Below are 14,611 nucleotides of genomic sequence, written 5' to 3' on the forward strand. Positions count from 1 at the left end.
GAGTATTTTAGAAACTGCTCGATCATTCTGGGAGATCGTCACTCACCAGACCTAACGCCACCTGATGCGTACATATGGGGAATTCTAGAATTGCGGACTAGAATTAAAAAATTTTTCGTGCCATAGGGCATCTTTAACATCTGTTTTATCGGGAACGTCGTCATAAATTATGTTTGCATGGCTATATCATGTATACCAAATATATAGTTATGAATATTTTAATATTCATTTCAGTACTGTCTATTTTGCCGCATACTGTATTTGCAGACAACCTCGAAGACCTACAAGTCCTTATAAACAAAATCACGTATTAGTCAATAATATGGACTCAATATAAACATAAAGAAGACAAACCTTATGATCATTAGCAAGAAAAAGATAACAGAAGGTCAACTTTAGTCAATCAAACCCTTGTAGAAAGAGTGACGTACTAAAACTGGACCAAAATGGTCCCTTTAGTTCTGTTGCGACTGCAGGTGGAGCATCATTACAGGAAGTGTCTTGCATCCAAATTATGTCAAATGTTTGCAGTTTCCACAACCTTTTCCAACGTAATCATCATGTTACAATACACAACAGTCTCTTAGATCTTTTCTTGACAAATGACCACCTAGCAGAAACGGAGCTAGCAGACTTTTTTCTGGTTCCTCCAGTTGTTCATCCACCACTCTCAATTACCATTAAATGTAACCTGACTTATGATGAATCTGGACTCGAGTTTGATGGTTACTACAGAGATTTCAGGTCTGCAAACTATCGGAATATTTCCCTATTCCTAGACCAGTTTAATTGTGACATTTTGTTTATTAACGCGAATCTCGAGTCTATGTTAAATAATATATTTTACGAAATTGTTTTTATAGCTATAGATAAATGTGTACCATTGAAGAAGTTTTCAGCCAGAAAATTCCCAATATGGTTCTCTCAGGATCTAAAAAAAATTATCATCTTGTAACCTCAATATGCCCAATCATGAACTATCTTCATCCAATACTAATATCACTAATCATAAAATTTTAATATCAGAAATATACACCAAACTCTCTTCTCTTGATATCAATAAGGGCCCAGGCACTGACGGTATACCTCCTTTGTTCTTAAAGGAATGCAGTTTTAACCTTTCCAGGCCATTGTATTACATATTTAATTGTTCCCTTCAAACTGGTGTTTTTCCAGGATTACTGGAAAGAAAGTTTTCTTAAGCCTATATTTAAAGACGGGGATAAATCTCTTGTCAATAATTATCGTCCTATTAGCGTCCTTGGAGTGATACCCAAAGTGTTTGAGAGTCTGGTTTGTGACTTTTTAACTCCTTTACTTGGGCCTAAACTTATCGATCAAAAATTTGGGTTCAGACCCCATAGATCTACTGAGCTTAACCTATTAACTTATGTAGATTTTTTGTTTGATTCCCTTGAGAGGGGGTATCAAGTGGACACAATTTACACTGATTTCTTCAAGGGTGTCTCGTGGTATGTTGGTCCATGAGCTCAGAATGATTGGTGTTGATGAACCATTGATTTCTTGGTTTGGCAGCTATTTGTCTGATCGTAGACAGATAGTAAAAATTGGTAATTTTCTTTACAAATCAATTCTTGTTCCTTCAGGGGTTCCTCAAGGATCACATCTTGGGCCTCTTCTGTTTAACATATGTATAAACGATATTCACGAATGTTTTTCTTCTTCCCTTTTTTTGCTGTTTGCCGATGACTTCAAATTGAGCTGTCTGATTAAATCTCCCTATGACTGTGATAAACTTCAATATGAGTTAATCAATTTGTTGAACTGGTGTACAAGAAATGGGATGAGTCTGAATCCATCTAAATTCAAAGCCATTACCTTTTGTCGATCTAGATCCCCAATCCATTTTGAATACAAGATTGGACAGCATTGCCTAGATACTGTACCTTTCATCAAGGACATTGGTGTTACTTTGGATGCTACTCTACAACTTTCTGATCACTTAAATAATGTAGTCAACAAGGCATTTCAGATGCTTGGCTTTATCAGAAGAAGCACACAGGATTTTACTGGGATTACTGCCTTAAAAACGCTTTATTGCTCTCTTGTCCCATCTTAAGTATGCGTCCTGTGTATGGTCACCTTCTTATAGTGTGCATATTGAGACCTTATGTCGTGTTGAGCATAAATTCCTTACACAGATTGCTTTCAAATTAAACATCTTGGACAACTACAATGATGCAGATTTACTTGCTTCATTAAATATGCCACCCATCTCTATGCGTCATAAGAAGAGAGATCTTATTACTTTTTACAATATTCTGCATGGTAGAGCTGCTGCTTCTTCTTTGCTCAATAAAATTAATATACATGTTCCATTTAGGCCTACCAGATCTATAGCTAGTTTCCATTACCCTATACATCGCACTAACTATGGATTTAACAACTTCATTTCAAGAACTGCCAGACTAGCCAATCAATATGATAACATAGATTTCTTTGCAACCTTTGGCTCATTCTTGCGTCAGGTTTTGTGTACTCTTTTTGTATTGGGACTGTGCAAGTTCGGCAAAGCGACACCTATTTCTACGCTCTGCAACTTTATTCGCACTTTTAATTATATTGGCCAATTATATTAGTCCTCGTTACTGGATAATTGTCAAGGCCATAGTCCAAAAAAATAATAAGAAGAAAAATAAGATTCAGGTTATGTTATTAAAACGTAAACAATTGTATGTAGTACATAAAATTAGTTATTAAAATGCAGTACTGTAAGCAAAATACAATTAATTAAATTTACCTGCATATAATAATTGCATATCATATCAATATTGTGGAGCAACATATAATTTTTCTTCTTCAATGACAGTATATATTAAATGTATGTACGTCAATTTGACAATTTCAATTGACAATATGAATTATTTAAGAAAGTTGCAATATTTTTCCGCTATTCGCGCACGATCGTTTCTCAATTCCCTTCCAAGTACTTGCATACCGCGAATAGATAACTTTTTGTATTGCATTTGATATAGAAACTTTTTGTATTGATTTGTATAATAATACAGATTAACTTTTTGTATTGTAACCGTAGATATAGTCAGTGTTATGAATTTATAGTTTAACATTATTGTAATTGGGCTTGCCCGTTGATAAATAAAATAAAATAAAATAAAAACTACCTCGGCACCATAATAAATGAAGAATGCTAGACCACCTTCAACCAGATGGGGGGCCTTCTTCAAGTCAAGAACTACAACATCTCTCTTGGTATAAAAGTTAGAATGTTGCGATACTACGTCTTCTCTGCCCTTTTTTGTGGCGTTAAATCGTGGACCTTGAACGAAGATATGTGCAGAAAATTGGAAGCATTTGAGATATGGCTTTATCGGAGAATACACAAATGAAGAGGTCCTCAGAAGAATGAAGAAGAACCGAGAGGTACTGACCACCATCAAATCTCGAAAGTTACAATACTTTGGACACATTATGCGAAATGAATCCAGATATGCCCTCCTACAAGCCATCCTGCAAGGAAAAATATTTGGAAAGTGAGGCCCAGGAAGAAGAACATCCTGGTTAAAGAACCTTAGAACCTGGTTCTTAGTATTGTTATATGTAGAAGGATTCATCTTGATACAAGTGCCCTAAATGTACCATATCAAATAAGAGGTCTACCTATATAGACGATCTGCTAAAGTTCCTAGGACTTGTGGAACCACGGAATCCACGGAAAAATGTGGTGTGAAAATAAAAAAAATACCTTATGATCCTCAGTTTAATTTTTTAAACGCTTTTGTTTACTTCAATAGTTTGCATCAAATCTTTAGACGTTCATTTGACTGACTTTTCTTCAATGCAAATGAATGAAAATTTGCAGACATATGCATTCGCGGGAACAATACACGAATAGTCAATAAAAAAGTTTTTATGTTTATTAATTGTTTAAATAAAAAAAAACGATTTTAATGGAAAATGCTTAAATTCTCTTGTTTCTTACAATGTGGAAACTTGAAACTTTTACGGATTGTAGCTAATGCTATGAACTATACATAATTTCACTTTTTACGTTAATTGTTTACGTTATGCTTCATAAATAAACAATAAAGTTTCAAATTTTGAACGCTCATATTTGTTTATATATAAATCGGCGTTTATTTGTGTCAAATTTCAATACGATACAAAGCAAAACTTCAACCAAAACTTGAATTCAAAAAATTTGTGTTTTTATCGTAGTCTTAGAAAAACCACCGGTAGAGACGTTTTGTGCTACAATTAGGTAACATTAGAATTCGTTTTGTCGTATTAATTAAACGCTTTTCTTTAGTTCAATCGTTTGGGTCAAATCTTTGGACGTTAATTTGACTGCCTTTTCTTCAATGCAAATGACTAAAAATTTGCAGACATATGCATTCGCGAGAACAATACACAAATAGTCAATAAAATTTTTGCTTATTAATTGTTTAAATAAAAGAACGATTTTAACGGAAAATGCTTAAACTCTCTTGTTTTTTACAATGAAGAAACTTGAAACTTTTACAGATTGTAGCTAATTATATGAACTAAACATAATTTCACTTTTTACGTTAATTGTTTACGTTATGCTTCATAAATAAACAATAAAGTTTCAAATTTTTTACCAATTCCGACTACTTTTCATGTTTGTACATCATATGTTTTATACATATTTTAATAAACATGACGATATATTTTAATGTTTGAAAAGTGTAAGACTAAAAAGTAAAAAATAAAAAAGTATAAAAAAAATATTTTTAAGAAACGCTTTTCTTTAGTTACGAGTGACTAAAATTAAACATATAAAAAAATGAACTAAAAAGCAAAAAATAAAAAATCTAACACATTCGTTAAAGAAAAGCGTGATGCGAAAACCGTTTATTCCATGAAGACGCGCCACGCTTTTCTTTCACAAATGTGTTAGATTTTTCAATTTTTTTATTTTTTGTTTTTTAGTTGATTTTTTTATATGTTTAATTTTAGTCACTCGTAACTAAAGAAAAACGTTTCTTAACCTTTCCGGAACCGTGCTATAAAAACTTACGCTGCAGGCCGTGCGGGGCAACTATGTTACCCCACTAAAATACTTTAATAATTCATTTAAATTTTACATTATTGTTTGGAAAGTTATATAATAAGGCACTAGTAACTGAAATAATTTGTTTTTATTATTAAAAAGATTTACATTTTTTTATTTTTACCTGTAATTACAATTTGATTTTATTCCTGATTTTTACAGTCAGGGCATAAAAATGTTTTACTTTCTTCTCGATGTATGGTACAAATTGGTTTTCTGCATATTTGATATTTGAGTCTTTCTATCACGTGCCCTGGCACAAAAGCTGCATATTCGACTTGTTTATTGTTGAATGTCTCTGGCAGAGGTTTCTGGCACTGTGTGCCCCGAGGAGTTAATTTCAATTTTAGTATAAAATTTAAATTATATTTGATAATTTTTATAAACAAACGATTTAGTAATATATTTTTTAAGATTACCTGGAGGGATAAAAAAAATAAAAATATTTTGAAAAGTTATAAAGACAAAACCGTATCTGGGGTATAGTGGAGTCACTGAAAGTGGATATGAGCTATTACCTCCGATTTCGTTGAACCTCCATCGATTTGCATGAAAATTGGTGAGTGGTTAGAGGATATCTCAAGGAACAAAGGTGATATGGTGCCAACTTGCGCTTTTACGCTGGGGGTGGATGCCACCCCTTCTCGGGGGTGAAAATTATTTTATTAAAATTAACCCCATAATTCGATAGAGGGACAAATTCCAAGCAAAATTGGTTATATAAAGTTATTAAAATAAATCAAAACTTTCTGAGTTATTAAAGATCAAAGATTTTAATTTTTCTTGAGAAAAATGCATGTTTTTAACCAATTTTTCACCAATAACTCAAAAAGTGTAAGTTTTTACAAAAAAGTTATTATTATGAAAATTAAAGCTAATAAAAAATGAAATAAACCCCTTACTAGAAAAACGTTTTAATGATAACTAAAAGTTAGTTATAGGTAATTGAATGTATATTTTTTTCGGCGAGTAAAAAACTCCAAATATTCAAGCTGAAATAACGGGAAATTGATGCATTTTATAACATAAACTTATTAAACATTTATCAAAGTACTTAAAAATATCTATCAAATGAGCCCCCGAACATGTTGATAGCGTTAAAATTTATGCTCCAAATTTTTTTCAAAATTTATCTTTTAAATATTTTTCCAAAAAATGTTATTGTTTTTTTTAATAACTCCGTTCGTGTTTAAGATATCAGATTCATCTAAAAACCGTTTGAAAGTTAATTCCAAGTGCTATTTAAGCACGTTGAACCTAATCTTTTAAACTCCTTACTTTTTTAAAAATAAAAGGTTAAATGACCCCGGTTGCATGGTTCCCACAGCAAAATTTAAGATTTAAACGTTTCTATCTCGGATATTTTTTACCTTATTGAAATAGTAAAACAATCAAAATATTTGGCACGGAAAAAACTAAAATTTGGTTATACATACATATATAATTTTTTACGTATATTGAGTATTTTTGGAGTTATTATCAAAAGAATATGAGAATTACAATAATTTTAAAAATTATGATTTTTTAAATTATATCTTTTTTTCAAAAATATGCATTCTAAACCGGTCAAAATTATCGAAAACATTAATTATGCTAATATAAAGAAGTTCTTGTAAGGATTACTATAAATTTTAATTTTTGTGGAAATGTCGTATGTTTAATTTTTCACTTTTTCCTAAAAAACTCGAAACGGTTCTTTTATTTTCATTATAACTTGCTTAATTTTGACGCTATTACGTTGTTCTGAAGCTCATTTGATAGGTATTCCGAAGTACTTTGACAAATCGTTAGCAGGAATATTTTATACATTGCATCGTTTTCCCGTTATTTAAGCTTGAATACTTAGATTTGAGTACTCGTCGAAAAAATTACACATTCAATTGCCAATAACTCACTTTGAACTAACATTAGTTTAATTCTTTATGTAAGAAATGTATTCAATTTTTTATTATCTTCAATTTCAGTACAGTGGAACCTCAATAACTCGGATTAATCGGGACCGCGGCCGATCCGGGTTATTGAAAATCCGGGTTAGCCGGAGAGCATGGTAAAAATTAATAAAATATGGTATATTTATAGATAAAGTCCATTATAATTAAAATAACATGAAATATATATGCACAGTACACATCTAATTTACCTATAGTTGTATAGAGTTTAGTATAGTATAGACAATATAGAGTATTGTTCATTTCTAGGTAAAAAAACTCAGTCAGTTGTGTCAATTTCGTCTGGTCTTCCATCGAAACGATGTTATGTAATTTAAGAACAGTGACTCTTTCATTGTTTAAAAGTAAATTTTTTAAAAGACAGTTGAAAATAAATAAAGGAATAACAAGTGCCTGTTGTTTGCGATAGCCAGAGCTAATGAATGTCGCTCTGCCGCCGCGTGCATGTCATTTTTACTATCGTATAGTTTAAATTACACAAATACCCATTATCTCTCAAATAATATACATATTATGGTCGAAGGGAAGTTTTATCATTGTTTATTTACACAATCGGCCCGGGTTAGCCGGACTTCCGGGTTATCGGGGGCCGACTTATCGAGGTTCCACTGTAATAATAACTTTTTTGCAAAAGCTTATAGTTTTTGATTTATACGTGAAAAACCGATTAAAAACATGCATTTTTTACGAAAAAATAAAATCTTTTATCTTTAATAACTCAAAAAGTGTTGATTTATTTCAATAACTTTATATAACAAATTTTGCTTATAATTTGTCCCTCTATCGACTTATGGTATTATTTTTAATAAAATAATTTTCAAACCCGAGAAGGGGTGGCATCCACCCCCAGGTAAAAGCGCAAGTTGGCAGCATGTCAGGTTCAACGAAATCGGAGGTGAAAACCTTCAGTGACTGCACTAGTAACCAAGTTGCCCCGCACGGCCACGGAAAGGTTAAAAATATTTTTCATATTTTTTTATTTTTAAATACTTACCATAATAATTGCACCTAACAATAAATTGTCCAAAGGGAAATCTGGCAATCCTAATGTAGCACTCTCTTTAGTAAGAAGGGCAAACGCAGAAGCTACAATTTGTTCTAATTTTTCGGGAGCTACATTGGGTGCTAGGTTACGCATTACACTCAAATATTCCTGCAAAAAGAAAAAATATTACACTAATAAATTGGCCATTGTATTCACTTAATATAGTGATGAGTGTACCAAGAACCGGCAAAATATCGCAAAAGACGGAAAACATAATCTAGACTCTAGTCCTAGACATTGCAATTGCTAGACCCTAAGTTAATTAAATTATTTTTCAAGTTAAATTGTGGCTTATTTCCCATTTAGAATAACAAATTAAATACTTCGTAGCTGTATTAAAAATATTCAGTAATTATACAGGTTAGACAACAGTGACTATATACTCTAATAGTCGCAACATGGGGAGTCCCGTGGGCACTTTTAGGTCGCCGCGATTTGATGGTGGTATTATAGGTTTTTTGGGTCGCTGAATCCAATGGAAGTGGTCTGGAAGCCCAAATGTGGTGCTTTTAATTGTTATTAACAAATTATGGTAAAATTAGGTGTTTTTCAGGAATTATAGGAAGCCCTGTAAATAAATTGATAGTGTTAAGGTCTTCTCTGGTGTATTTTTGGTCGCTGAATCGAATGCGACTAGTCGCGATTACTCAAAATGTGTTCTTATTTTGTTAATAACAAAATAATTGTTTATGCACCGAAAAGCTCGAAATGCGTTATCTAAGTACAGCAAGTTTGTAGTCTTTGTCATAGTATTTTTATACGCAAAATCGATTGTCACCAGTTGTGATAGCTTAAACCGAGAGAGAGAAAGGGCCGCCCGAGAACTTTATCGTGCCGATCTATTATCGTTATGGTACTAGATATTGGCATTCTATAAAAATAACAAAGTTACTCGTTATTTTGATATTTTAGAAACACCTACTGTACTTAAAAGTATTTTATGGTTCTACGCATCATTAATTCCTGCATTTGAGAAAATGTTCGATGCCATATTTCGGGGACACACTATAGATGTGTAGATTATTGCATAAATCAATAGAATATTATAGTCATACTTTCATTTCAAATTAGTTCATTTTTCTGAGAAATTAATAGTTTACAATATTTGCATTTCATTCTATTTCGATTACGCCAGTCAATGCGCGAGATTAAGAACAAGATATTATCTCCAAATTCTATCCTACTGCATGGATTTTAATGAAATTTTGGGAGTAGCCCAATCTCCTAATTCAAAGTCTATCCTATATACTATGGCGCTTTTATCATGGGGGAAGTTCCCACCACTTCTCAGGGGTGAAATATTTTTATTTTCGAATTACATGGAGAAAAAGGAAGATTTTTAAGAAAATTTAAAAATTCATTCTATAATTTGATCACATTTTTTAAAAAAACCATTCATTTTAAACCCGTTTAACTTTTTGAAAGTAGAAATAACACTATATTAAAAGGTATTGAGAAGAAAAACAATGCATTTAAATTATGGTGGATGGGGAGTTAAATGTATATACTTTTCATTTTGCCTTAAAGTACATTAGTCATTATATTTTTTGCACCATATCTCGCTTAGTTTGTAAGTAACCGACATTTAACGGTGCTCGTTTTAAAGGCCTTTTCAAACACTACAAAAGTTATTTCTGTTAACACTGTTATTTCAAGTTGAATACACCAATTTGAGCATGCACCAAAAAACAAACTATTTTCACCTACCATATCTCTTTTTGTATTATAAATAGAACATTTACGAAGGAACGAATCTCTTTATTATTTATAATCTAAAAAATGTTTTATATAGAGTTTTTAGTTCGATGCATAGTTTTTAAGGTATTCACAAAAAATCCGTCCGAAAAGGTGTCATTTTTCAATGAAAATGGCCAATTTTCAACTACGCATAACTCAAAAAGTATTGAGTTCTCAAAAAAAAGTATAGACCAGTTTTTGCTTAGAAATAGGTTCTTCAGCCACTTCCGTGCTTATTTTGACCAACAAATTTTCCACCCCCTTGAAGAAGTGGGAACCGCCCCAAGATAAAAGCGCCATAGTATATAGGGTAGATTTTGTTTCTTGAGCTATTCCCTACTTACTGTGAAAATATCAAGTACATCAATGTAGTAGGATGGAATTCGGAGCCAAATACCCTCATTGACTGCTCTACAATAATGCTCTGCTATGAACGCGTGAGAGAGGACACACATAAGATTATAGCAAAATTTCTATTTACCGTAACTTTTCGAGTTTTTGAGCTACAGCAATAAATTTTATGTCATTGGAAAGGTAATTTTGCATTCTTTCAAAATGTGTTAAAATATACAGGGCGTATCAAAAAAATTAAGATTTTTTTATTCATTTCCGGTTCAACCGGAAGCCATGTTTTTGGTAAAATTTATTGTGATAATAGATAATAAAATACCATATATGTTTGCAAAATTTCAAATTTTAGTTTCTATTAAGAAGGAAGTTACGGGCACTCGAATATTTTTTTATAAAAAATTCATAACTCCCCTCCTATGGGGAGTTAAGATATATGACTAATGTCATTCAATTTACTGATAGGATATCAAAAAATAAAAAAATTCCTTGGTGCCATTTTTGAGAAAATCTAGTTCAAATTTATGTCAAAATTTGACCCCTTAAATATAGGCAACCCGTAACTTTTTCTGAAAAACGATAACATCTTTCTTATAGCCCCATCTTTAGGCTATATAACGACTTTTTCAAATTAAACTTATCTTCAATAACTTTTTAGATAGATAGGGAAATGTGTCGGGGGGGCGGTCGGCCATGTTGGCCGCCATTTTGAATTTGGAAATGTCAAATTCCGTACTTTTATTTACCTATCGATGAGCTTACTTTGAGTTGAATTTCATTTATTTCTGTCAAAATTTGCAAAAATGGGCCCTAAATAACCCCCCTATTTCGGCCCCCCTTTGAGAGATTTTTTTTAAAAGCTTAGTTTCTCGACAAAATTCTCTTAAACTTACTCATACCGAATTTCATCAAAATCGGTCCAGTAGTTTTTGCTGGGCGGTGGCGACATACGTACGTACATACGTACGTACGTACGTACATATTTCCGACATGTTTTTTTTATTTGCTTTTTAGACTCAGGGGGACTCAAAACGTCGAAAAAAAGTGAAATCTGAAAAATTTTTTTTTGCACGATCCTATAACTTTATCTATTATACTATACTACGTATATAGTACGATAAAGTAAAAAACCACCTGGAATGACATGAAATTTGACATGCACGTAGCTAACATGTCAAACAAAACAAGTGATATTGTGCCGATGTGTGCTAAAAAAGAAACCTTTAAAATAAGTCCGGAATTGGATAAACTGATTAATTCTAAGCAACTTTTGTTTTATACAGTTTTTTAACCAAGTCAATACTTTTCGAGTTATTTGCGAGTGAATATGTTCATTTTTCAACAAAAAAACAAAAATAACTCGAAAAGTATTGAGTTAGTGAAAAAACTGTATAGAACAAAAGTTGCTTAGAATTAATCAGTTTATCCACTTCCGGACTTATTTTAAAGGTTTATTTTTTCACCCCCGAAAAGGGGTGAAAGTCACCCCCAGGGTAAAAGCAGACATCGGCACAATATCAATTGTTTTGTTTGACATGTTACCTACGTGTATACCAAAGGACATCGCACACATCTTATGGAAAATATAATGTCACTCAAATTCAATAAAACTTATACGAATAGATTCGTTTTAAAGTAACGGTCAAATCTTATCATTGCGCCAACTCTTAATTACGTATAATTACGGCGCAAATTGCAATTAAAGTTTATCGAAATCACATTTTTTGAGTCAGTAAAAGTGTCAGTTACCATCACTATTGCTCTGGGTGCTATTCAAAAGAGCTTAAAACTCCCGCTGGGCCTAAGCGGATTAGTGAAACTAATCCGCTGATTTATGGAGTACCGACAATTTGGGTGTTTTAAAATATTTTTTCTCTCTCTAACTTATGCACGTACCCATTTGATTTCAGATTTATTTATATCAATTTCTGCTCTTATTATTGAAAATATAGAGTTGGCGCAATGATAAGATTTGACCGTTAATTTAAAACGAATCTATTCGTATAAATTTTATTGAATTTGAGTGACATTATATTTTCTATAAGATGTGTGCGATGTCCTTTCATGTCAATCCAAGTGGTTTTTTTAAATCTAGAGCAAAAATCGTGAGTGAACGTACTATAAACCGTTATTTTTGCAATAATTTATTAATAACAAAGTCGGAACGTGGTTTAAGCTATCACGACTAGTGGCAATCGATTTAGCGTATAAAAATACTATGAGAAAGACTACAAACTTGCTGTAAATAGCGCATTTTGAGATTTTCGGCGAATAAACAATTATTTTGTTATTAACAAAATAAGAACACATTTTGAGTAATCGCGACTAGTCGCATTCGATTCAGCGACCAAAAATACACCAGAGAAGACCTTAACACTATCAATTTATTTACAGGGCTTCTAATAATTCCTGAAAAACACCTAATTTTACCATAATTTGTTAATAACAATTAAACGCACCACATTTGGGCTTTCAGACCACTTCCATTGAATTTAGCGACCCAAAAAAGCTATAATACCACCATCAAATCGCGGCGACCTAAAAGTGCCCACGGGACCCCCTATGTTGCGACTAGACTAATACATACATTATAGATACATAGACCAAAATTATAGATACATAGACCATGTCAGTAAATGAATAATTCGCGAGTACCTAGATAAAAATCAGTCAGTACATGAGAGTAGATACATAAAAATTTGAAATATGTATTGTAAAAAATAAAATAAAAACAGCAAAAAATAAAAGCTGAGAAAAATTCGGAAATTAAATAAGCTAAAAATACATAGGTAACGAATAATATATACTATATCTTCAGTTCTGGTGTACTATACAATTTATGAATAGAGGCAAAAGGGAAGACATACCAGAAAATATTGGTCAATAAAAATTGATTAAAAACAAAAACAGCTAATATCTTAAAAATATGGCTATACATTATAAACTTTATCAAAAAAAGACGAACATTAATAAACATAATTAAAGAAAGAAGGGACGAAGAGGACAAATAACCTTAAGAGATATAAATATGGAATAAGTAGATGTTTTAAAAATAATTAAAACATGAATGTTCTGCGGTACTGATGGGATTGAACCTTCTTCTTCTTCAGCCTGTTTGAATTCACTGTTGGACAAAGACGACCTCATGAGTTTTCCAGTTTTCTCTATTTTGCGCTATTTGATGCCAGTTTCTTCCCACTTTTGCTTTAATATCGTCTAGCGACTCTTTTTGTGGTCTTACTCTACTTCGATTGTGTTCGCGTGGTGTCCCAAGTACAATTACTTTTCTCATCCATCTTTCTTTGTCTTTATTTGCCACCGTTGACTTATTTTTTTAATATTATTTCTTGAATTTTGTTTTGAATATTCTTCGAATTGTGCTAAATATGCATATTTAATTAAAAAAACTAAAATTTTAAAAAAATTTAAACTAAATTGTAGATACAGCATTCAAATAATCCATTGTTATGCGCCAACTTCTTCTGCAGATGATGAAGAGGTAGAACAACTTTATGAAGACATTACAAGAGCCAGAAACCTAGAGAAAACATATTACGTAATAATTACGGGAGATTTCAACGCTAAAATAGGAAAGAACGAAAATAACAACGACAACGAATATATTGGAAATTTTGGACTGGGAAGTAGAAATCACAGGGGTGATATGCTCGCAAACTTCCTCAGCAAAGAAAAGCTATTCTGCTTAAACACATTCTACAAGAAAAAGATGCAGAGAAAATGGACGTGGCACAGCCCAGACGGCAAAGTAAAGAATGAAATTGACTTTATACTCTCTAACTTCAAAAACATTGCTAAAGATGTTACTGTACTAAATTCTGTCGACACTGGTAGTGACCATCGATTAGTTAGGGTGCGAATAGAAGTAAATACGAAATTCGATAGAAGAAAATTATTAACACAGGATAAATTACCAAACATAGAAGCACTCGAAATGAATCAAGAGGAATATCAAAGTGAACTAAAAAAGAAACTAGGACCTTTACCAGTATTCAACACGAAAGATATAAATGAAATAACACAAAAATTAACGAATGACATAACATCAACTACAAGAAAGATCTGTGGTAAAAATAAAAATCCGAGAAAAACGAAACTTAAACAAACAACACTGGATTTAATGGAAGAAAGAAGAAGAACATCTAAAGAATTACCAGAATATAAGGCTATCAACAAAAAAGTTAAAAAGAGCATAAGGTCAGACTTGCGGGCTTATAAAACAAAACAAATATTGCAAACCATCGAAGACAATAGCAACATGAGAGAATTGAAATCAAATTTAACTAAAGGAAAATCGAAGATAACTAAAATCAAAAACCAACAGGGGAATAATTTGACAGAAAAAACTCAAATACTGAAGGAAATACAAACGTTCTACAAGAATCTTTATACATCCACTATGCAGAACCCCGGAACAGACCATAGAACAATTCTAAACGTCGGCTCGGAAACTCTCCCTAA

At 32.1% G+C, this 14,611-nt stretch overlaps 1 protein-coding gene across 3 annotated transcripts in view; it reads right to left on the minus strand.

Annotated features, from left to right (window-relative positions):
• The window catches only part of LOC126888226 (von Willebrand factor A domain-containing protein 8), a 138,753-nt gene that overhangs the window by 39,881 nt on the left and 84,261 nt on the right, over positions 1 to 14,611 (minus strand). For all 3 annotated transcript variants that reach the window (XM_050656289.1, XM_050656288.1, XM_050656286.1), the window contains exon 6: positions 7,997 to 8,155. In XM_050656289.1, the coding sequence (XP_050512246.1) occupies positions 7,997 to 8,155 (159 nt within the window). The remainder of the gene's footprint in view (positions 1 to 7,996; positions 8,156 to 14,611) is intronic.

The sequence above is a fragment of the Diabrotica virgifera genome, chromosome 7 (genome assembly GCF_917563875.1).
Source record: "Diabrotica virgifera virgifera chromosome 7, PGI_DIABVI_V3a".
Taxonomy (NCBI): domain Eukaryota; kingdom Metazoa; phylum Arthropoda; class Insecta; order Coleoptera; family Chrysomelidae; genus Diabrotica; species Diabrotica virgifera.